This window comes from Trematomus bernacchii, unplaced genomic scaffold (genome assembly GCF_902827165.1).
Source record: "Trematomus bernacchii unplaced genomic scaffold, fTreBer1.1, whole genome shotgun sequence".
Lineage (NCBI taxonomy): Eukaryota > Metazoa > Chordata > Actinopteri > Perciformes > Nototheniidae > Trematomus > Trematomus bernacchii.
This window is the reverse complement of record NW_022987567.1, coordinates 3826418-3852395: the sequence shown is the minus strand read 5'-3', so window position 1 is coordinate 3852395 and position 25978 is coordinate 3826418. Positions and strand designations below refer to the sequence as shown.

The 25978-nt window shown below is 39.6% G+C and overlaps 1 protein-coding gene across 2 annotated transcripts in view; it reads right to left on the bottom strand.

Annotated features, from left to right (window-relative positions):
* LOC117479053 (atrial natriuretic peptide receptor 2) overlaps positions 1-25978 on the bottom strand; it is a 59254-nt gene that overhangs the window by 7355 nt on the left and 25921 nt on the right. Inside the window, exons 8-16 of one of the 2 annotated variants that reach the window (XM_034126073.1) lie at positions 20144-20264; positions 17490-17564; positions 16512-16589; positions 12992-13096; positions 11493-11564; positions 10439-10598; positions 10176-10340; positions 7645-7813; positions 618-764 (exon numbers count right to left, since the gene is read on the bottom strand). In XM_034126073.1, the coding sequence (XP_033981964.1) occupies positions 618-764; positions 7645-7813; positions 10176-10340; positions 10439-10598; positions 11493-11564; positions 12992-13096; positions 16512-16589; positions 17490-17564; positions 20144-20264 (1092 nt within the window). The remainder of the gene's footprint in view (positions 1-617; positions 765-7644; positions 7814-10175; positions 10341-10438; positions 10599-11492; positions 11565-12991; positions 13097-16511; positions 16590-17489; positions 17565-20143; positions 20265-25978) is intronic. The other variant, XM_034126074.1, reaches the window with a different exon arrangement.

Genomic DNA, 25978 nt, shown 5'->3' with positions numbered 1-25978 from the left:
CAAGTTTTTTTTGTAATAAGTTTGTAATTTCTTTCAGTTAGTTTACCACTTAAATCATGAATGTAACATTTTCGGGGGAAAAATATGCAATTAAGCTCAAGACATGAACCTGCGTATAGCTAATGGGAGTGAGAAAGCAAGTTAAAAAAAAAAAGACTCTTCTGATGCAATTGCTTCCTAGACACAAGTGCGCTGAGAAACAATATCCACCCTTTCTCCCAGGCTCTTCTCTGAATGTCTGGTTAGACTGAAAGGAGTGACTCTTTTTCAGCGCGAACGGAGGATAAATGGGTGAGAAAAGAATGGATTTGCTGCTGTGGTGTTATCTTAACGCCTAAACTCACTATCATGTCTGCTCCTCTGTCTCCCTTAATGAGCACTTTGCCTGTCAGCTCTCTGCGAACCTTTTTATCTTCAATGAGATCGCACCAGGGGGAAATCTGTACCTAAAAGTGTGGTGTTGGGAGGGATTCTGAGTCTTTAATTAAAACACGGATTTAACACAGTTGACTTTGAGCTGCTGCTGGTGACAATCTGCCTATTTCCTGGATTCAAGTTAATTGGAGTTTTTAAGCTCTTGGAAGGAAGGACAAAAGTATGAATGTGGTTGTTCTTACTGTGGTAAAATTTGATAGAGGAGGTTTTCCGCTTTCCTTTTCTCCTCCAGGTAGGCTTGTGTTCGCTCCTCCACCAGGTTCTCCAGGTTGTTGGCGTACTGCTCCATCCTGGACAGCAGGTTGTTAAGAATACTGGTGCTGCCCTCCCTGCGGAAAACACAAACACACACACACACACACACACACAGGATAGTTAGGTGATTAGATGCAAACTCTCAGTCTGTGAAGAGCTGTGTTGTCTTTTCCCAAACTGCTGCTAAAACTGGCAGTTCATTTTTTGGCATTTCTGCTCTTTTTGGTAGCAAGTGGTTTTGCCATGACTCCAAAAATATCATTTGTGACAGTTGGAGAGTACCTGTGATAAGCAAAGGTTGTGGAATAGTTGCTTTATTTTAGACACGTGGTCTAAGATCCTGATTTGGTTTGAAATAAGTTCATTTGTTATGTAATCAGGTTACATACGACACACACATTTTTACAATACAGCTCTAGCAATCAGATCTGAGTGAAATGTAAACACTATTTGGATTTCAAATGTAGATGTATTAAGAGAAAAAAACAATATATAAAAACAATCCTGTTGGTGCCTTAATTGTCAAAAGAGTCCAGGTCCGAGCATTGACCCCTGTGGAAATCCTTATCTGCAATTTTAAAATGATGAATTATCTAAATATGGTGTCCAACTGAAGCTATCAGCACACTGAGAGGTGAGAAAAGATCCAGTCAGTAAAATGGCGTTATTAATATTCAATATAAAAACAATAAATTATCCAGATCTGTGGAACTGAATGGATACTACAGCGATCACATTTATCAAGCAATGCAGATCCAACAATTTGGAGAATGCAAACTGGATAAAAACACAACACACATTTGAGGCAGTGCAGGCTGACATATCCCCAACTTGTACTCCCCTGTGTGCCAAACTCCAGCAACTCTAGATCCCACATTTCCCATAATGCTACCAGCAGCATGTTTTTATTGAACCTTCCCTGCCGGTAAATGCCCAGCTTGTAACACAGCTTTCTGTTCAAACATTTTAGTCTCCTGGCCCAAGCTGAGACAACAGTGATGACATCATCAGGATTATTTTCCTCGACAAATCTCCTTTAGACCCACGGAAACAGTTTCACAAGATGAGCAGATACAACCATCACGAGTAAATTCAATCTATAGGTGTAAAAGTGAGGGAGTTAGGAGGTTAGATGGCAGTGTGGATAACTGAGGTTAAAATCGAAGACACAGAGCTTTCTGTTGCTGTCTGTACTCCAACATGGCCACCTGTGACCATTGGCAACCACTTTCAAAACAACAAACTCTCTTTCTGGCCAGTACCTTAAATGCACCAAAAATGCATAGTACTGTTCAAGCAATAAGATATTTATTTGTAACTCTGTACAGTATCTCTCATATATAAACATACATAAAAAGTCTCTATTTACATCTCTACTGCTGGCATGGTAGCATTTAAAAGTCATTTTATAATTATATAATCCATGTATTGTATAATGTTTGTGTCTCAAGGGATTTTTACATTCATATGCTTACGCACACACAGACAAACACACACACATTGACTCAGACGGAGCAAGAAGGTGAGTCATCCACAGCGCCGTGGCGGCTAAAAGCATCAATGCCTGGCCCCCTGCCATGTTTGTTGTGGGTCACGGAGCCTACACACACCCACATGTAGTTTAAGTTTAAAGGACAACACATCAGAGGGAGACATGAAAGACGATGATGAGAACACGCAGTGTTTACCGCACCGCCAATCACAGACATCCATATCTTCCTTCCATTCATCCAAACTCATAGTACCGGCGAAAACTAAGAAATGTCGGTTTTATATATCATATAGTATATGCTTATTTTCGAGTGATTGAGGGATAAAAGTTTGACCATTGTCATTGGAGTGTTGTGGTAAGTTAAGCCATGGACACTGCCTTTGCAGACCATTAACATGCACAAAAACCTATAAAACAAACTACAGTTATTAGAAAACCAGAAGAATGATGATTTTTTAGAGCCTCTATGAAGTCGGAGGATTTTATATATCCTTTTAGGAGCCAGTAACAATTTATTTCCTCGAATATTCTCGAAAGGAATTGTTTTGTAACTGTAAATTCAATGGAAGGCTAATGGACAGGTAGTTGTAATTTGGTTATGGTTTTAGGATAATGGACACAGTTTACAGTTGTTCCATTTGATTCATTATAATATATTGCTTCTATAACTGAGCAAGGCTTTTAGTCGGCACGGCAGGTCACATAAAACATGTAAGAATGCAGGCGCCATTGCATTAAGGTTTATGCATAATGCATTATGGTTTTTATAATTTTATTATCTTCATTTCAAAAGTAATTTGCAATATTTGACTTAAGTTTTAAATGGTTTTGTCTTTGGTGTAACACTGTGTGTGTCTTCCCAGGATAATAATGTTTATTATCTTAGCATGTGAAATTAGTTTACAGTCAAGCATATATATATAAAAAAAAATACCAATAAATAGTTTTCAATAATCAACTATCATTTACTGTCCTTTTTATATGTAAATAAAGCAGATATTTTATGATAATGGTGGTCTGACTTTGGACCAGGTTTTCCTTACAAGTTCATACAAAATGACTTTTCTTTCCATGAAACCTACATTATTAGAAAAAGAATGACTCATTTACACCGCTATAACTATTGAACACGTTGTGCAATTACTACTAAAATACATTAGATTTCCACATATGAAATCTGAGTGATCCTGTAAAATGTGATTTCACCAGGAGATGAGCACAGAGCAGCCTGATTAAATCATATTTTAAAAAAGAACCTCAGCTTTCAGAATCAGAATGGGTTTTATTACCAAGTAGGTTTACACATACAAAGAATTTGCTTTAGTATGTGTGGTGCATACAAAGACACAGAGAAGAATACGTAGCAAAACAAAATAAAATAGAAATAGGACTGTTATGACAGCTATTTAAAAAATATATCTTAAGACTATTTTAATCTGGATCCAGACGCTGATTAAAAGCTAATAACATTTACTACTATTTATTAAACAAATGCAGAACACTGCGAGTCTTGGCAGAGGGAAGTGTTCTCTGAGTGCTTTCTTGTTTACAAAGAGGCTTAACATTCAGGAAGTTTAAATCTGTGCACTGATGTCTGAGACTTTTAAAAGAAACATATGTTATGATATGTAAAAAAAACATTTTAAAAGCGTGGTGACGCATTTTTAAAGCCCGACCCTGAAAGATAGAATCACAAGGGTTCCCTCGACAAAAAGCAACAAGACTTTTCCTTTGGATTTCGGAATATTTTAGAGTATAAGAACATGTTTATGATACTTAGATGTTTGTTCAGCAGGATAATCTCCACATATTAACTCCACTTTATGATTTTTGAAACATAAATGCAATCACCAGAAGTTAAAATCCAGCTACATACGATCGCATAACTTCACGTCACCATCGCTAAGCTAAAGGCGAGTAAAGTCATTTCGTCATATGTTAGCAACCACATTTTGTTTAATAGAGGCTTTGGACATTCATGAGTGGGGTATTTACTGACGTATATCATGTCGTAGCACAAAACGTAAAAAATCTCTTGAGGTTTTGTTAACCGCAAGTTCAAAAAAACAATGATTTAGATGAGGGAACCGGATGCTAACTCATTTTCAGGTTTCAGGACTCATTCCCGGACCTAGTAAAGTGGGAGATTTGATGTGCACAGGGAGAGGTCAGTTATTCAGCTCCCTGTGTGGGTTAAAGCTTCGGTTTACCCTGTTGTTACCGCGTCCTTCAAGCCAGAGCTCAAACACACACCAGAAGTAACAGCCCATCCATCACGTCATGTCAACAACATGCATTTACCTAATGAAAATAACCGGCAAACAAAGCAATAGGCCCTCAGTGGCGAAAGGGGACGTAAACAGGAGGAGGGGCTTAGCGCTCGGCTGTCAAGAGCATCCTTGAGTGCTTCTGAGGCCGTCAATCACACACAGGGCTCTCTACTCCAACGACTGCAAATGGAAAGCCATACATCACTGGCTCATCCTGCATTAACACAGCGAGCTAACAGGGGAGAGGTCGGGCTACAGGAAAAACACACAGATCTGTTTATAGAGAGACTTCCAAACCACCTGCCTTCAGATTCCAACAAATCAACACGTGCATTTCGAGTTTTGTACAGCTGTTTTTAGAGGATCGTAGCTTCTGTGGATCTTAGCATCTTAAGGAGAGACACTACAGGCAAAAACAGAGAGAGTTTGGTTTGGTTTGCTTCCATAACATGTACTTTTTCAGACTAGTGTTTAGGTTTGTATGTTACTATCTGTGTCTAGCTTTCTTCATTTACATTTTGAAACCGGAGCCAGACATCTTTTATTTAATTACATTTTTTCTATTGCAGTAGCACTTACATGCACCACACTTTCCAGATCGACGCATATCTTTATTCCTACATATGGGGTTTGCTTTCATATCTTTTATAGCCTAATTTATAGAATATTTTATTTCTAAAACCATGGCAAAACGATATTAAATCTGGTTTTATCCAAGGTTACTTTCCAGAGATTAAGCATATTGGCACAGATAACGTTTAAATGTAAAACCTATTCACCTCCATGAATCATCTGAGATCAGCGAGCTTTTAATGCAAACATTTGTATTTATCCTCCCCATCACATTCCTGTGAATACTGTTATTTCTTGAGGTTCAAGGTTTAAAGACTTTACAATACCGTATTGCACAAAGCAGCGCAGCTGTAGTCTCACGGATTTGTTTCACAAATGCCTAGCTCATGAATGTAATTGTCCTTGGCATCCGACTCTGAAACGTCTGACGTCAGAGCGGCCTTGAACTCGCCAAAAACAAGGTGATGTTAATGGGCTTTGACGAAAAACAACAAAGGCGCTGAAGTCTTCACTTTGATAGAGAATTTGTTTAAGCACACTTCAGATCGCTGCAAGCAGATAGGCTTTTAATAGAACTGAGTATTATCTGTGCTTATCGTAAAGGGCCCTTTACCATTATAATAATAATAATTTCGGATTTCAGCAGACGTAAAAGACACACTGGAAGCATCATTGTGAATATCTGTATTTAGATATCTGGACAATATCTGATCATACATGGCTAAAGCTGGACTTGAACTTACGAGCTAACAAGCTAACAAACGTAGCCACCATAGCTAACTTGGTTAGGTAAGAGTGTCAACTTAGTTGCTTTGGCAGTTGATTGCGCTATAACAGTGTCCTCTTCAGCAATGAGTAGAATTAAAATCTTCAAGTTAATGCTGAATATCCCACAATGAGTTTTTGTGGCAGAGTTTTTGTGGTCCTGTTTGTGTATTTATGTTTTGTCCCTGAAGGCTTTGGAGAGTTGGGGTTGGGGTTAGGTTTGGGGTTCTTTGTTGCAGCCTATGAGCCCGGCTGTAACAGTTATATATCCAAAGCTAAGCTGGATCCCACACAGCATGATCATGTTTGAAGTAACAAATTCCAAGTTGCAATTCAGTTAAATGAACCATGACCAGTGTTTTGATCTGCACGTCACAACTCAATGAACAGAAAGGTCCACCTTCTGCTTGCAGAACATTATAACCTCTGGCAGCAAGAAAATCCATCTCCGCAATTCTGATACAACACCTTAAATATACCATATAACACCTTGAAAAAATGTACCCTTTTTCCTACATCGTGTGTGGAATCCTACATATTAAGGAAATGTCACAGATACACATTCAGTATATTTCAAAAAATGGTTATATTGTATGGCTGCATTGGTACATCAAATTGAAATGTTCCAGATGTCCTAAGTTTATGCACAATTTAACTTAACAAAATGCGAAATCTCTTACGCTTGAGTAAAACACAGACCTTATTCCATAACCCATTGACTTCGAGATAAGCAAAAATGCTGACTCAGGCACTCTATTTACAGAATGAACCTCTCGAAGAAGATTTGAAATTAACGATCCTGTAAAACCATAAATTAGGTAATTAATCCAGTGAGAAGTAGGGTCATTTTCTCATAGACTTCAAGACAATCAGACTTGTTTTTCCAACCATGAGTCGACCCCTGCTGGCATGTTTCACTTTTGCATTGGCTGACTTTTTAGACAATTAGCCAATCCTTTTATACACTATAATTTAAATGTGTGTTTTATGTGTGTGTCACTTTCAGCAGTGATGCTTCATAAAGTAACTCTTTCTGACAGAGCTGTCCTGGTCGAGGGAAAACTATTGTTTTTCTCTTCCTGTGTCAACAGAAAAACTAACCGAAATATGCATATGAATAATTCATGGGATCATTGAAAACAATACCAGAAACATTGACTCACACACTTTCCTAGACAAACAGCCTTTTATCTAAAAGTGTCCGGGTGATTCCCAGAACATGATTCCTTTTCCTGTTTGTCTGCTCGAGTCTCTTCAACGTATCGACTCGCACGGCAGCGAGGGAGACTTCAGGTTTTCAACACGGTGTTCACATGTTGAGTTGGCAGGGGAGAAACTAATAGTCTGAGAAAGAGCAACCTCTGTCGAATTGAATTTGTCAAATCATCTCCGCTTTGAAAAAAAAGGATGGTGTAGGAAACGTTCAATTGATCACGGGTTCAGTCACAACAACGGACAATTTACCCAAATGACATAAAGCTATTTAAAGATTCAAGGCTTTTATTGTCCTTCGTACATAGCTACATTGTAGTTATGTCGATGAAAATCTTAGGTCCCAGGCTCCTCCAACAGTGCAACACAATAAAACAGTGCAAGTAAATACAATAAAATAGAATAGAAGTAGTGCCATAAGAGTCTACATACAAGTGATCCATAATTTGTGAGTTGCAAACAGGTGAATGTTATGGATGTTCTTAGTTCAGGTGTTTAACAGTCTTATGGCCTTCCCTATGGTCTATGGTCTAACTTACCACACTGTATGTCTTGATTCCTGAGGTGGTTTTTGGTAATATGCGTGATCAGACTCTTGCACATGAGACTGGGTAATTTAAAAATGTGAAATGTGGCTCTTACTTGTTGAGTTTGGCCATGTAGATCTTGATGTAGCCGAAGTCTGCCCTCTCCGCGGGGTCTTCGGCCCAGCAGCCCTGCATCAGGATGGTCAGCTCCTCAGAGTGGCACTTGTTGTCCGTCGTCGGCCGAAAGTACGGCTTCTGACCGTTCCTCACCTTCTGGACGATCTCTGTGTTGGAGAGGACAGACATCTCACATGTCATTCATGCTGTGGAAATGCATACTAACTGTACTTTTGTATGTGGGGGTGGACAATAAAACTCAAACAACTGATATTCAAACAACCTTCAGTAATGGATTCGGAGACACCTTTTCTTTGTGGCTTTACAATGAATCCACATATCTATGGTGATGTTGAATGTTTCATTAGACCATACCTGCTTATTTAAAGAAAGTACAGAGAGTTATTTACTGGTTATGAAACCATTAATACTCATGGCTCTGTATGACCCACATAAGCAAACAAGACTATCAGCAACAATATTGGATATCTCGATATAATTACTCCAAATGCCCGTGCCACATGTGAATTTAGACAATATCATTTCAATGTACGCATGCCAAAAGAGCCTTTTAATTTATTTTCATCTGCAAAGTGTGTGAGTTGAGTATAAAGTCACACGTTTAAACTTACATTTAAACATCTTGGAAGAGATGAAAAACAAAAAACGGGTGTCTTTTACAAACGTTTAAATTGAGATGATTACGTTTTATTGTCTCTTTTGTAAAAGTGGGGAAATTAATCTCTGCAGCTGCTGATCACTAACTTCTTAAACCTAGACTTTCAGGAATATTGATATTCATTTGAAAGTTCTGTATTTCCGTTAATGTGCTATTCCTGCTGGATGAGCCTTAATATATTCAGACTTTCATATTTCTCCTCTGTGATGAGTTAATTATATCAATCAAAAAGTTCATAAGAGACTTCCTGCCCAAAATGAGTCCTCCACATTCTCTCCTTTCAGTTTTTTTTAAGCACAGAATGACGCTCTGACACTGGAGAACAGGTGCAGGCCGGCGCTGCACGCTCTCAGCTTGTTAATGACTTTCAGGCACTTGTACAATCAGCATTGAGCGTGACATTGAATAAAAGGCTCATCAAAATCTGCACATGGAGGAAGCGCCTCGGGAGAGTTTCAGACTTCCACTCTGGATGCGTAAAGGTTGAACTCCTGATCTCAAATGGCTTTCTAGGTTAAGTTTTTCATGCCGTCGCTAAGAAGAAACAGCAGCGGAGGTAAAAGTAGATGCGGGTGAAGAAACCGGTCAAACCGCAACATGTGTGCAGGAAGCCGGGGAGCAGAAGTGTCAGCAGTGATTAAGCTCTGATTTTTTTAGACTTGGGTAATTTAAGAAGATAACAACAATGTGTTAGACTTTTCCTGTGAGATAAAGCTACTGCAAAGCAAGATTTCTCAGGAAAGCTGCTGTCCAAAGGCATCTTTTTCACAAGAATTATGTCATATTTGGGGCTACTGTTGGCCTTCTAGCTATGAGCTACTTTGAACCAATTTCTTTCCTTTTTTGATGGTTTTTAGGCTCAACTTAAAGTGTATGTAATGTAGCAAAAAAAGTCATACATTTCAGAATAAAACACTTCGCAACTTCGGATCAACCCACAGACGCCGATTCATGACAATATGTCTCTTCAAATTCGAAATGTTCATGATAGTATGGTTAACAATTCGTTGCCTTAATCATGAGTGTTTCTTGATTTCACAATATGATTGCAAAGTAATCCACTGCAGGAGTAATGCATTGCAAGCGGCAGCATCTTAACTTTGATGAGGTTTATCAAACCATGCAAGGTGGTGGAAGTCCTATTTTTCTTTATAAATGTATAATGTGTCTGTCGTTAATTACATACTTTAATGTCAGAGAACATCAACGTTATTGCTTTAAGATTTATTTTCTAGTAAATGTAGGATTTTAAACTTAAACCTTTTCTTTCCCGTAAAGGAAATCTGTCGACTTTGCTGACTTGCTGCTGTTGATGCTGTTGCCTTCAGCTACCTGATGTGTTTTACTGGTTTTTATTCCTTTATTTAGTTTGTCTCATTGGCAGCTTCCTCGCTAAATACAGGACAAATCTTATTTTCCCGGTAGTCTCTTTTGTGTGCTTTGTTTTGGTATATGTCACATTTTCTTGACCCAGCTTTGAAACATGTTGTTTTTGTGACTCCACCTGCCTTTGACATCTGGACAGCATGTGTTCTGTGTTTGTGTACGGAGCTGCAGGGCTGCGATAAAGTAGTCTGACCTTACCAGGGTCCCCTTTGAAATGTCAGGGAGAAGCCAATGAATGAAGTTCCTATTGAGTGAACTTCCGTCTGTTCACTCTTCAGAAACACTTCTCAGAGTAGTTTCAAGCTACATAACGTGACCAATATATGGTTTTGTTTATGATTTACCGACACAAAAAACAGATTTATCCGTTGAAATGTCTCTTTTTTCGTGCTTACATGTTTGTTTGCTGCATGCTTGAGTGGTCAGCTGACCTCTGTGAGGCCTATAAAAGACACTCTGTTTACCTTTGGGGCTGAGGTCCATGCCCTCCACATAGAACGGTCCATTCCTCAGGGCTATTTCCTGCAGTATGATGCCAAAGCTGTACACATCCCCCTTCTGAGTGCCTTCAGGAGGATGGCGGTCGTATATGAGTAGCTCAGGAGCGGTCCATATCTTCTCTGGGAAACCAAAAAGCAGAAGAACTCATAAAATGTCTGACGGCTGATGTTTTACTGAGAGGATAATAACTTTTAATGCTGCCGCCGTATTCATGAACTCCACTTACTTGCATAGAGTGCGTGCGTGTCATCGTTTTCGCAGGACGAGCGGAAGCTGGCCAAGCCATAATCCGTGATTTTCAAAACAAATCGACTGTCCACCACGCAATTAGATGACTTCAGATTTCCATGGCAGCTAATGTAGCTGTTGTGGAGATAGTTCATTCCCTGGTAGAGAGGAGAAGTCAAGCATTTTTTTTTTCCCTCCACAGCAAATCACACATAACACACAAATCCAGACATATGGAAATAATACACCCTGACAAGTGGATGTATGCTGAAGGTTTTCTTGAAAAGAGGCCGTGTTTCAAGGGCAAAGTGTCAGGGGAATTTCTGTCAAATGACTGCTAATTCCTTTGGGAAAGGGACTGAGGGTACTGAATGTGCTTGTGTTCAATATGTTGTGGAAAACGGTGAGTCAAACATCCCTCTTCTCCGCAGAGCGCAGTTATCTGTGTGGAGAAATGTAGCCGGAGAGCTCCGTCATGCATGCAGTTCAATATCCAATCCATCCAAGTGGATTCTGACAGAAGCCTCTTTGTGAGGACAGATTAAAAATAATCTTCTGATTTAAATCCATGATTAGTTTCATTAGGCTGGAAGGACAGTGTAAGCTACGTTTATGAATATGTTTCTGTCCTTCTTTGCACGCTATAAAAGCAATGTAAACAGTTTTTTGTGCCTGTTGGTCCTTCTAAATCTTTTATTTTTACAGTTTCACAAACTTTCCATGTGACATGATGGCAAGAGAGGCATTTCTTTGTGTGTCTCAAAGACCAAAAGCATCTCAGTTAATATTGAAAAGCGACCTTTTTGCAAACAATTATATAAAAACATCTGAGGAAGCACTACAAACAAAAATGGAACAAATATTCTGGTGATCCATTTTCTAAGACTGATCTAAACTGATCTAAATTGATTTTGACTAAAGATACGTTTTACCAGGATACATTTTATATATTTTCTTCTCACTTGCATCTCAGAGCTTTCATATATTCCATTGTTTTGGATTTGATCTCTGTCTTTCTTTTTTTCATAGCTTTCTAAGTGAGTGTCACATACCTTGACTATGTCATTGATCAGAGAGTAGCGGAACATCCAGTCCAGGTTGATGCTCTCATTCTCCAAAATGTCCTGGGAAAACAAAACAAAAAACAACGATAAATAATGTTTTACAGACACAAAATAAAAATACAAGAGCTTGTCGGCAGGAGGGATTTTCTTTTGGGACTAAGTCCAGAACCACCTTCAGTCCAGATACTGCACAGTATATTATTGTCCGTCCTCAGGGTCAAACACTTTTCCCTGCAGGACGTTTACTGGAATCTGGGTCCAGCTTTGACATCCAGCCATATCACATCAGTTTCAGCTATCTGCCTTTTGCACAGAAGTCTCTCTTGAGTGTGAGTGATGAAGACCATGGCTGAGTTTCCTACTGTTTCCAGCTCGTCCATTTAAAGAGGCCGCTGGCATGTGGGGAACTCAGAGTGCTGGCCAACAACAAGTTCATTTAAGGCATCATGCACTTCTTATAGGAATAAAAAGAATACAAATTGCAAAAATAATTAACATGAGACTGAAATATGTCAGACTTCCAAGGTGAGCTGTCCTCGTACTGTACGCTCTCTGTAGACTAAATAGACCCGTGTTGGAAAGCTCATTGAAACACTTGGTTCAAACATTGCCAGGAATAGCAAATTGACAAGATTGTTTATGCTAGAAAGGTTTATACTCCTGATGCTGCAACAAGGAAAGTTACTTAGGTTGGCTTATGTTAGAAAATGTTTATTCAGCGATTATTAAGGCAACACTTTAATGTACTGTGTGTACTATGTATTGATCCCTAAGCAATCTCAGTTTGTTTCTAGGTAGAACCACTCTCACCTGACAGTCCATGTTGGCTGCAGTTAAGTGCACTAGGGTCCACCCAGATTCACTTCCTGTTACAAGAACTATTTAGTTATTGTTTTGTTACTCAATATGTTGTGACCTTCACACTTAAAGAGGTTGCATCCTGGACCACAATAGGTCTCCAGGCAAAGACGAAATGTCACAAAATCTGCTCGTATATGTATTGGAGATAAACCTTCTCCCCATAACAATGAATGTAAAAGCAGCCTTCTGGTGTCACTCATCATATCTAAAAGAAGTAAGCAACCAAAAACTGTTTTTTTTCAATGACTTTTGACTGTTTTTTGCTACCAAGATTGCAAAATCCCTCAAGTAAAAAACATTTTATATATCAACAAAATAATTGACCCAATGTTCTGATTTCTGTTCCAGAGCTTTCTGCAAATTATCCATACTTAATAACATAATGCCTCACTGGCATGGGCATCATTACCCTGGGAACACTGTAGTCCTCATCACTTTTTCAATGTTTAATATATTTAAAATGTTCTTAAAAATGGAGCGAAATATAATTAATGAAAACACTTTGAGAAAGATTTATTTGCACAGGAAAATAAATCATAAAATCTCAGGAACAGTTCGTCCGTTCACAATTGATGGATGTATGTGTAAGGGTGTATGTGTAAGGGTATACGAGGGGGGGGTGTTACCTGCAGGCTGCCTCTGGGACAGTACTCGGTGACGATGCAGATGTTGGGAGGGTCGATGCAGGCTCCGATGAACCTGGTTAGATGGTTGAACTGAACGTCTCTCATCTGAAAATAACCACACAAACACACTGCAACTGTGAGTGCAACTCTTTCCAAACATCACATTCCCAAACCCCATGGAAACAGCAGACTGACGGTTCATTTATATACAACGTTTTTTAAGAATAACGCTGCCAGCAGTTCTTCAAAATAGTCTATTTGCAGTCGGCTCGTTGGCACGGTGTTCTTTCTCGACGCGTTGAGACGCATTCCTGCTCAGGGCACCCTTGTTGAAACATGTGCATGTGCATAAATTGCCCTTGGAGGTTTATGAATGAGCCTGTGTGCGAAGGATGATGAAAAAAAGAAAGAAGCTTGAGGTGTCGAGAGGATGTACGGAGCAGGAATATCAGAGCGGAGCAGAACGTGTACAACTGCTCGACATGGAAAATAATCACACCGGTTTCTCTACAAAAACAGGTTTCTGCAGTGAAGTGATTAGGGGAACATTTTTCTTTTTAATGAGAAACAAGTATGGACGTCCTTCTCATTCCAGTCATATGCAAGAGCAATTAAAAGTAGCCAGCATTAACTACAAAAAAGCTGTTCAACAGTTCCAACAGTGTACTTCTCTTTGAACACACTGAGTGACAGCCGCGTTCACACCTAAAGCAGGGAGTTAGTCGCTCCTGTTTCACGGCTTCTGAGATGTTAGCCTACCCTTTGGCCTATATAATTTCCCCTGCTGCACACTGGTGGGGAGGGGGAGTCGAACCACCACATGGGGGGAGGAGGAGGAGAGGGAGCTGGAAGACAAGTGGTTAAGTTTCCACTGGCAGGCCCCGTCTCTTCCCCCATCTGGTTGGCTTTTTCATGAGCTGAGGTTTGACAGCCGATCAGGCCCTTGGGGCGTCTGAGACAGCACAGCAGCCCCCCTACCACCCCATGAGTGCTGCCTACTGACCGAGAGGCCACAGAGGCGTCCAGGGAGCCCAAACTGCTCTCCACCAGCGGGCTGCAGTTCACACGCAAAATAAGGGAGCAAGAGCTGTAAAAAAGTGAAGAGACGGCCACAAATCTGGTTCATGAGCACCCATGTAATTTCCGAGTTATGGGCTTACCAGTGCCACAGTGTGTTTCCATCACCAGACCACTAACATTTTCCCCTGTCGGCTTCCTTATCGCTGTCTCGTAAAAAATAAATCCCAGCTAAAGGGAGCTTGTTGTTGCTGTTGATGCTTAAGAGGGGGAACGCTTCACCCAAGTGCGACCATTTGTTTATCAATCACTCACCTAGTGTTACACTGGTTTCTCGAACCCTAACCCTAACCTTCTGATGCAGCATCATAGACTCCATGTCAATGTTGACAATATTGCTTACTGCACATATTTTAAATTCTATAATTTATTGCATTCTATTTCAATGTAAATTACTGATTTATTTTATTGCTATCTTACTATTTGTATTACAGTGTTCTTCATATAGTTCGCTATCTGTGTTCTTTTTTAAATGTTTTGTTTTTTATTTTTATGTATCCACCACGACACCTAGTCAAATTCCTCGTACGTGTGAACCTACCTGGTGATAAACCTGTTTCTGATTCTTTCCGATTCAACAGTGAACAAATGTTCCCAAAAATGTGAGAAAAGTCTTGATGATTGATTGAAAGGTTGGCTGCAAAAAATCTTTCAAAACATCATTTTAAAAAACGGTCACAAACTAGTTTTTAAGAATTAAAATAAACAGCCTCACGCTTGCCAATCTGCATTATAGTTTGCACGATCACTGTTTATCAAAGTTGAACTTTTTAAGTGTTAATGTTTTAGTGAAACACGAGTTGTGCCAAAGTTTGTAAACTGATGTTTTGATAAAGTTGTCTGTCATTAAATGCTGCCCCATTTACCTTAATTGACTTGGGTTAGGCTTAGTTACCCTTGGTTCAACAAGGAGGCATGTGAGAAAAATGTGTTTCACAAATGCAAGAAAACGCGTACAAATGTTTATTATGCATGTGAAGTCTGCCTTTAAGTATGTTAGGTCTTGAACACTTAACATCCTGTAGTGGTGCTGCTTGAACATGCTAAAAATAGGCCGGGAGCCACTTACTGCCACAAGTCCAGAGAAATAAACAAATGCAGCTTTATTAGAGGCCTTTTCAGTAGTGTGTGTTGTAAAGCAGGTGGAGTGTTTAAACACTGTATGAAGGTCTTTTCCCTGCACTGAGCACAATGATGTCAATTCATGGTTGTTCGATGTACATGTGAATGGTTTGCTAAACAACTTGTTGAAATAGAAATATCACAATTCTAAGTCTTAGTTAGCAAGTCTAACACAGAGGACAATATAAACACTCAGATAGGAACCTTCTTTTTTTTAAAGAAAAGAGTCTAACAGAGGAAATGTGAGCAGTATAGACACAGTACCATTACCCCCCAAAATACATAAGAGTTTGACTTAAAGTGGACCTATCATGCTATATTTGAATAATATAGTATAGGACCATACCTATATAAGGCATATTTATACTTTTTTTTTTTCAAAATACCAAACAGATCATGCATTTTAGCCATGCCTCATTTCGCTCTATTTGACATTTTTTAGCTCTGTTTTTGCAAGGGCTGATTCTGTGAGAACAGCACCATCTACTGGCCTGGCATATGTACTACAGCGTCTCCAGCGCTTTCGAACGGCAATGGCCGTGGCTGTCTCCTCCTGATTGGTGGAGTTGGCCCAATAGCCGTAGCGCCACTGTCCTGACGTCAGGACAGTGTTCAAATCTGGATCAGTTTTTATCAGATCCGTTGCAGCCCCTTTTTTAGAGATTTGGGTATGGAGGAAAATAGAGAGGGTTGTGTTTTCTGACACTTGGTGAGTTCCCTGGAACACCGGGGACACATATTCATGTATAAAAGACATACAAAAGTGCATTTTGCATGATAGGTCCCCTTTACTGTAAGTATTTTACTTTTTAAAATATTTTCGAAAAGAAAATACAGTGGTTGCAGCATGGATTGTGAATAGTTTAGGTAATAAAAGTGTAAGCAAATCAAGACTTAGGAACTGTCAGAGGAACTTTTATTGGTTATATTAATGTGCCAATTTGTGTTCAGAAGGTCAGAAATATACTGTGGATCCGATGGATTTAATTCCTAATGAGGGAATTTGATATGTATTGAACTGTAATGGGAATCCAGTGAGGGGATACTAAAGATGGGATTGGATAAGAGCCTTGCCGCTGCATTTTGGACTCACTGCAGATGATTTACAGAGTGCTCAATATACTTGGCAGGAATAAATAATTACTTCATTGCAAGAACTCCTCAAACGCTGCAAGTTTCTCTTTTTTTGCACATTTGTTAAGTTTACGAATCCAGGATAGAGTCCTTTATGTTGTACAGTTGGCAATGCTTTCAGAAACACTGCTTTTTGGCTAGATACATACGAACAAAACCTACAATTGCACATTTAATGGACACTTACATGTTTGAGTTCCAGTAAAACTTGTCTTGTCAGCTCTATTCTCTTCTTGTTCACATGCTTGATGGCCACCAGGTTCCCCTGTGTGCACAAAAAGAGAGCAATGTAAATAAAACAGCACACTGATGATGTAAAAAGTGAAAACAAGGACAATGAAAATGTAGAGGAAACAAAGCAGCGTTGAGAGAAAGGAGCAGCATTTTGCAGTTCAGCCTTCAGGTACATTCTGGGCCTATTTTAGTCTGCGGCTGCACAATCGTATATGTCCCTTTGATATGTGAGGATCAGTAAGAAAGAAAGCGAGGTATCTCAGAGACACAGACTGCAGGAAAGCGCTGCTGTAGCAACTATATAAATCATGTGTGAGTCCATGTGAGCTTTATTCTTTTATATTATCCAATAACAGTAAGGAGAAGATGAGGGGCGTATGTTTGAAAGCAGATACATTTGGCTTCTGACAGCCAAACAAAAAAAAACACTTTATTTCGGGAGTTATTTTCCGGTGTTTTGTCGAGGCTGTCTGTGTTTGAGTTTCGGTGTCAGACTTAATCATAATTTGAGAAGCATATCATTGCCTCTAATGATCCATGAGGCATTCAAGCTGAAGCATAACATCACTATTTAAATAAAAACCCAGCATCATGCAGCCGTACACAAAGACGTCTCATTATTCAGGATCTTTTTGTCACATTTCCTCACACCTCCTTCTGTCTTAAGCGGATCAATTAACGGCGGCAACAAGTTGATGGCCATGTCCAGACTACGAGGCGGGAAAGAGTAGAAAACAAAGCAAGACAAAAAAAATAGAGAAGAAGTAATTGACGCATTCTGCAGCTCACATTAAAACCAACTACCTAAATTCGCCCACACTCTGTCTTTCTCTCTCCTCCAGCGCTCCGGCTTTTCTCTGAGAGTGTGCACATGTGTGGGAGGGGAAGGAGTGCGCAGGAGTTGAAAATGTCAGAACTCACTAAGCCTTACCTTAAAATAGCCCGTTTTTGCAAATAGCTGATATTTTCCATGGGCAGTTATCAGGGAGCCGTAGCTGGAGCCTCTCTGAGAAGGTGGAAAGGAAAAGATAAGTCAGTTAGTGAGGTTAAGATTAGAGAAAAGAGGATTTAAATGTGGGTAATTTACTGCTTCATAGAGAGGGTTTGTCCGCTGATATCCTTATCCGAAATAAATGAAATGGCCAATTCAAGAACATAAAGTGCTTTCAGTTTTTATACCACCAACTCGAGTCCTTGGGCTAATGTCTGCAGTGCACACAGAGTGAATAGCAATCAAGTGGGCGCCCTGCACACACACCGCCAGCACAGTAAAGTACACATTTTGTATAGAATGCAAATGTTGGCAACACATGGCACGCTGGAAAATACATTGGTCTGGAAAAGGCTTGTGTTTTCCACATGCACATTATCCCAGGAATTGCATGGAAAACCGCTAATGAAAAAGGTGTGTGCATGTGCTTCTCATGAGCGCTTGCACGTGTGGAGACGAAACATAACCCCGAGGAGATGCATTAGCCCTCAGACAACAGAAAATGATACTCGGAGAGCGTGATGAGGTATTACATGTGTATGGGACGGGGCCAGACGGGGGCTTATTTTAACAATCATTTAATATGCCGCCGCGAAACCCAGCCACCTTCAATAAACCACCGGGAAAGCTCTCAGGAATGTGTGAACTAACAAAGAGACTTGGACTCTCTCAGGGCTGAAGCTCCGCTTTTTCTAAGAAAAACCACAAAGAGCATTTTAATGCACAGCACACAGTGTGTAAACATTTAGAATACGTCAACATTAGCATTTCTCAAACTGATAATCCAGACCACCCTCCCCAAAATATGACCGTATAGGCGTCTTCACACCAGACGATTAAGACCCTTGTTTACTTTTATTGTGAGGTGAATGGGGTGGGGGGGGGAAACCCACTGTGGCTTATTTTATGGTAATTTACTTGCAGTATTCTTGCTGTTCTGAAATTGGTATCTTCATGGTTGATTGCACTTATTGTAAGTAGCTTTGTAAGGAGCATAAGGAATAGGTTGGGGGGGATGAATTGGTCAAACAGATACTTGACTTTTATCTCAGGCCCCCTGATAAAATGTTCTCAAGTGTTTAAATTCGCATTTTTTAGGTGGTAATCAGACAGATATACTGTATGTGGTTCTGAATAGTACACAGAGAGAGAAAATATCAATATTTGAATTGAAATAAAGGGCAAACGGAAATCGATGGAAGATGAGAAGTGTTGTGTTTGTTTGGGAAGGAGTTTGGGGACTGGACATACAACGCAGCATTAACCCGAGGAGATTAGGGTTGGCAACCTGCCGGAAACCAACATGTTGTTTTCTTTGTGTTGAATGAATCTCACTTTTACCGCAAACTTGCAATCATTTTTAAACCAAACCTTGTTAATAACCTAAACTTAACCACAAGTTTTGTTGCCTGAACATAAAGAAGTTGTAGTTGTGTTTCGTGAACGTAGAGTTACTTTTGCTCGTGCAAAACAGAACGTATAAAACAATGTTGTTTCCACTTTTTTCTCAATCAACCATGAGAGTGATGATCGTATAGGTCGTGTAGAAGTACCTCTCTGAGCCACATCAGATGAAACACTAACAACAACAATTGAATCACCTGATAACATTAAAATGGTCGCCATATGTCTTATCCAAAACCAGATGTCAACACGTTTCCTTTTTAGTTAACTCATGCAATGTACTTAAAGGTGGGGTAGGTAATTTTGAGAAACCGGCTCGAGATCGCTAGAATTTGAAAATACACAGCCGGAAAAAATCTGCCACTTCCTTACAGAGCCCCTCCTCCAACACACACGAACGTGCACATGACCAATGAGGGCACGAGATAAGTTTGTGCACAGATGGAAGGCTGACAGGCAGGTAGGCCATCCAGTTATTTTAGCCGGGTCGGCTAAAATGATTTGTCGTGCTTTTTACAGTACTACGGCTTCCACAGATGACATTTTTTTATGGATTTTTTGTCAAAACACTTAAGATATTCATTGCTATCGGGATGTTAAGAGCATTCCATGGAATATAACAAAAAGTGTATCTCGAGCCAGTTTCTCAAACTTACCTACCCCACCTTTAACTCAACCCTAACCAATATATTTTCCTATACTTAACCAATGGCTTTTTTCAAATGTATATCATTATCCTGTGTTTAAAACTGTGACCGTTTCACAACGTGCGCCTTTCTCTAGTACTCCCCAACGTCGTATTTATCGTTTTTTGGAGTCGTTCAACTATAGTTACGAGGACGAATTGCACAATCGGTCCTGTATGAATGAAAGCTGTGGCACAGTGTTCAGTCTATCCGACTGGCAGACATGGCAGTGTAAGATGCCAGAAGAACTACAACGTGTTAATCACACACTGGAGGCCGAGCCAGCAACACTGTCGGAGTATTCGGGGATATAAAGCTCAGAATTACGGATAGATGTTCGGAGCTGCCAGTTGTAATATGAGATCATGGGGGTGTTTTTAAATCTAAAGCCACAGAGCGCTTTGGTACGATTGTTTACCTCACCTGCACATTTTCTAATAAATGTATCTGACAGTGCAGGTACATTAATCTGTACCTACAGTGATGTCTGAGAAGATGAAGTACCTGTGAGAGGGTGAGGCGACTGCCCGCCCGTTTGTAGTATTTATTGGGGCTCTCGAACTGAAGGTCCTCCCACCGAATCCTCCACAGCATTCCAGCCAGCTCTTTCTCCAGCTTCAGTTTCCTGCGAGAGAAGGAAACCAGGTGGTGAAATCAACAAGGACACGAGCACAAAGAACAGAGGAACAATAAAGTGGATTGGGTTTGTGAGATGATGTTTTTACCACAGGGTTGTGAATTCGGAGGCTTGAATCTCAACTTTCTGCACACTGAAGTCTTTTAAATTCTTACAAATCCTTCAGAGGCGAGGTGGTCTTTTGACTCAAGGGTTTTATTATGAAGAACTAAGGTATGGGATTTAAAACAACATGGATTTCATCTTGCAAATCAACCTTAAACAAAGAGTAAAAAGCCGCAGTTTCTCCATCTTTCTGGTGGTATTTCCCGAGATAGCGCTCTCAGACCTGATGGCAGATTCTTCACGTCAGCGTTTGCTTATTCTGTGTTTAGGCTTGTTTGTTTGCATTTTATTAGATTTGAACTTCCCTGGGCCATATGCTCTACTTATTAAACTTTGAAATGGAAAATTACTTTTTAAGGTGATTGTTTTTAATAGTCCTGGTGGACAAAGGGCTCTTTCTTTGGAACATATGCAACAACATTACACGGTATTAAACACCAATACTGGAATGAAATGAACAGATGTAAAAATCTATTTGCGATTTGCAATGATATGTCGATTGAATGCCACGCTGAGAGGGTCTCTGTTTCTTCCTCTACCTCTGATGACTCATTCTTGTAAGAAAAACAATGGTTACCATGATGAAGATAAAAAACACTTTCTTACTCCCACACTCTTTATTTTTCAAACTCACTCAGATGTTCTGACCTTATCTCAGTGCTAAAGCTAGTAAATAAATAACTCCTAGCTCAAATGAAAAAATGATGGCTCCTTAACCTGTTAAGACCTGAGCCTGTTTTTCAGGTCTCAGGCTCGAAAATGACAGCCTGAGAAGATATGGTCATTTGTTCTTCCCAGAACAAATGACCATATCTTCCCTTCTAAAAGGGTTAAATTAATAATCTTTGTTCTCAAAGTAATGATAAACCTGTGAGTTGGATGTAGAAAAGTCAGAATCAATATAGATGTTTTTTATTTTAAAGAAAATTCAGATTGAACATGGTAAAAAACTGTAAATTATAGTGTCCGTCCAAAAATTCTTTTTTACTTATAGTGAAAACTACCCTTGGATGATGGGTTAGTAGACTAAAAGCTTTAGGAATCCAAAGTACAACATATAATAAGTACCCTGTATCAAGATTGATGCAAAACAAGTGAAATTTGACCTTTTTAGAGGTGGGGGGGGGGGGGGGGTCCACTGGGGGGGACCGTCGTCCTTAAGAGGTTAAAACTGATACATTTTAAGTAACTGGACGAGTAAACATGATAAAGCATTGTTTTAGCTAAAATTTCAATAATTCCAACATGCATGGCTGCTCCACAACGTTAAACAGCCTCCAAATGTCTGCACAGCCTAACCAGAAATAGTCATTTTCATGTCAGCTGTTATAGAAACTGTTATTTATGTGTGTTTATTATCAGTCTGACTGGCAAACGCCAAGCACCACCGAGGAGGAGATGGCATCCGAGCGGATCAACACATCTGGGGCAAATCTCAAAGGAGCTGCTGTCTCTGGATACCTAATGATTTACAGAAAAACACTGATACTATTAGCACCGTCTGGATAGCAATTTCTTTTTTTTTTGTGAGGGAGGAGGAATTTCATTTTCAGTTTGAAACACTTATGAAAAACGAGCAGAGGCCATACATTCCAAGCCAATCTAAAAGGTGTAAAACACTTCCAGATGGCAGCAGGAAATTATTGCTGCGTTTGCATATCACCGCGTTTTACCCTTTCCTTAAAGTTGGCCCCAAAAGTGTCTCAGTTTTTTTTTTTTTGACCTCTTCCTTCAAACTGCGTAGTTAGCCATTCCAGGAACTTAAAAGGGCTCCTGATGCTTATTTGTGTCTACAAATACTCCAGGTTATGCCTATATGCGACCGTTTTGAGAGCAGGAAACACCATTTAACCACCATCACCCAAAGAAAAAAGGTTATTTTCTATTTAAGGAGCCTCGTTTAGAGACCTCTGGCAGCCAGAGGGGCAAAGTGTGGGGCTTCACACTGGGCCTATTGTTTCAGAAGTCCCACATGTGAATACCTCTGCTGGACCAGCCCCTGCATTAAAACAACAGAGACGCTCAACATCGTCTCACACTGCACAACACACACTCCAACATCACTTCACACTGCACAACACACTCCAACATCCCCTCACACTGCACAACACACTCCAACATCCCCTCACACTGCACAACACACTCCAACATCCCCTCACACTGCACAACACACTCCAACATCGTCTCACACTGCACAACACACTCCAACATCATCTCACACTGCACAACACACTCCAACATCCCCTCACACTGCACAACACACTCCAACATCCCCTCACACTGCACAACACACTCCAACATCGTCTCACACTGCACAACACACTCCAACATCCCCTCACACTGCACAACACACTCCAACATCCCCTCACACTGCACAACACACTCCAACATCGTCTCACACTGCACAACACACTCCAACATCCCCTCACACTGCACAACACACTCCAACATCGTCTCACACTGCACAACACACTCCAACATCCCCTCACACTGCACAACACACTCCAACATCGTTTCACACTGCACAACACACTCCAACATCCCCTCACACTGCACAACACACTCCAACATCTCCTCACACTGCAACACACACTCCAACACCACGAGGGCTGCTGACCGTCCGACAGGTTAGATCGACTGCGGGGCGATATCGAACCTTAAGGATCAGAAATCAGAGAGCTTTTTTATGTTTTGACAGTGTACGTGAGTTGATTAAATCACCTGTTTTGTATTCAAATTAACTAGTCACAAAAATATCGTATTAGTGCAGTAATCTGCTTTATTCTGTCTTGTAGACACGTACAAGAATGCTCCAGGATTTAATTTTAGTTTCTAAGAAAAAAGTGATTTGTGTTATAAAATGTACCACAAAGAAATACAAAGAAGCAGTCAATTTAATATACAGGTCATTTATTTTTATTTTATTGTATATTCACAACATTTTACAGGGGCAACTTATTACCAAAACTATTTAACCAGCCACCAATTTCTGTTAATACACCAATCATTTCTCAGTATTTGCCCCAGACACATTTTGGGGTTTTAAATTCTTTCTGCCCTGTGCAATATAATATTCCCACCACCACAGGAATGTATATAATCTTTATAAAAAAGTATAAAATCTTTATAAAATATGTATTTAAGCAGCAGCAATTACAAAATAGATAGAAGCAATAATATATTTTCTATAAAAATATTCATATATAAAATACATATTAATATATAATTCTTATAAATTGCAACTCCCAAAGTTGAGAACGTCTGTATCAGTGGATTGAGGATAAGTAGGAACAGTGAAGAAAGTCCAAAGTGTTGAACGTTTTAGTGGTGTTTTTATAAGTCAAGTAGTGAACATGGAGGCCTCTCAGCAGCCGGATGATCTTAGAGACGGCTGTAAACATCTCTGCTGCCTCATGTCCATCAGCAAAGCTCCACTGGTGTCTGCAAAAACAGGAAGTGATTTGTTAGCTTTTACTATCAGACAGAGCAGTCACAGAAACGCTTGTAACTTCTACTAATGATGTTTTTTGGGGCTTTTTGCTGAAAACAGGAGGGTTACTATTACTATAACAGTCTCAAGGCCATTGCGGCATGAAGTCGACTCAAAATCAACATTTCAGGTCTGTGAGGGATGACTTTCCATTTATAAAACGGTCATGAATGTCAATGTTAGATCTAAATATAGAAGGAGAGAGTACAAAACTATGGGTCAGGACCAAAAATGGATCACAGTTTCCCTGTTGACAGAAATAGATATGTGTTGCTATAAGTCACAACAACTCAATGTGAAATGTTTTAAAGGCAAACTAAGGAACTTTAAGGATCATTCTCTTCCAAATAGCCAATGGGAATTATCAGCCAAATTCTGGATTATTGCAGAATTAACCTCATGTTGTTACATGATACTAATATGTTTAAACAACAAGATGATCGGTAGTAGTAATAAGCTGACACCACGGTCACATGATTTCACGCACCCACCACTAAAGGCTGGTGTTTCTGCCTAGGATTTTATATTGTTTTGTTTGTATGTCCTTTTTTTTTTTAATCCTATGGATGTAATTGTTTTAAAGGTGTCTTTGGTCTTGTATTTTGGTCGAGTTTTTGTTAGCACCATAAAGCTAAAGGTGGGGCGTAATGTCCGGCTGTAAACAAACTGGGGAGGCTGTGGCCCAGTGGCTAGTGTGCTGGACTTCGAATCAGGGGATAGCAAGTTTGAGTCCCACTGCAGTCAGCATGTCGTTGTGTCCCTGGGCAAGACACTTCACCCCAAATTGCTCCTGTGGGGATTGTCCACAGTATTGAGTATGTAAGTCGCTTTGGATAAAAGCGTCTAACAAGTAACATGTAATGTAATGTAATGTAACTGCACCATGGCTGTTTGACTTAATGCCACTTAGCTAAGCAACCAACTTGTTATGATATGTTGAAGCTTCAATATCCACAAGTTAAGTGTTTACTGACATCCTTTATTACGAAACAACATCAATTGACGTTGAGAAGAGGGAACCGGAAGTGTGAAAATGCTCACTCATTTGTGAGTTTTAAAGACTCATTCCTCCAGCACTTTTTTGAGTAGTAAGGCAATGTGGGCACAAGATATATTTGTTTTTGCCCAAACTGAATAAGCAAAGGAAGTGAAAAATGTAATTATCTGTGACAATATTTATGGGAAGTCTGGAATTGACACCAGAGAAGGAAAGATGAAAGTTATGTCATCCTACAACCAACCAGTCTATGCTAGAGGGAAGGTGCCACCCTGATTTAAGAGAAAATAGAGCTTGAAGAAAATAAAAGTATGTTTGACAAAACTTACTGGCCGAGTGCAGGAAACCTAGCTAGCTAGTAAGGAAACCATGCTGTACTTGCTGAACTGTGATCTGCAAAAAAACAGATGAGTAAATGTCAATGTTTTCAGAATAAAAAGCAGACTCTGTGTCTAATTATCTGGTTGTCAATTGATATCAATTGAGATAAAATCAGATTCAGAATTTACCTCAGGCAGGTAGCTGCTCCTCCATCTTTCCTCCACCATTCTTCTGATGAGAATCCATTGATAGTGGCTGGTGATTAACACTTGTTTGTGTTAATAGTCAGTATTAGAAAATTCAGATCAGATTACCGAGGCGATTTGTTAGTGTGAGATGTGTAGAGACATAAAAATCAGCTCTTACATAAAAATGTTTATTAGTCGTGAACATGATAAACCGCCTATGTAAACACACCTTTGAAGAAATTATGGAAAGGGAAAAATAGAAACTTTAATTTATTTCATTTCATGCAGATTCCACCCATGAAATTGCCCAGAATTTAGCAATCCTCCCAGTAGTTTAATTGCTCAGAGCATGCATAATTAACTTCTTGTGAAATTAAATGAGGCTCAGAACGGATTGCAATAAACATGTAGACATTTTAACAATTTCAATTAAATACTTTTTTACAGTTAAATATGGAACACAAAGTTAAAAAAATTATCAAAGATGCAGACAATTATTATTGAACAGCTCAGGAGCAGCAAAGAGCATTTAACATTATTAATACATGTAATTACACAGTCCATATATTTGTACAACACAGTCTATAATTCTCTCTTAAAG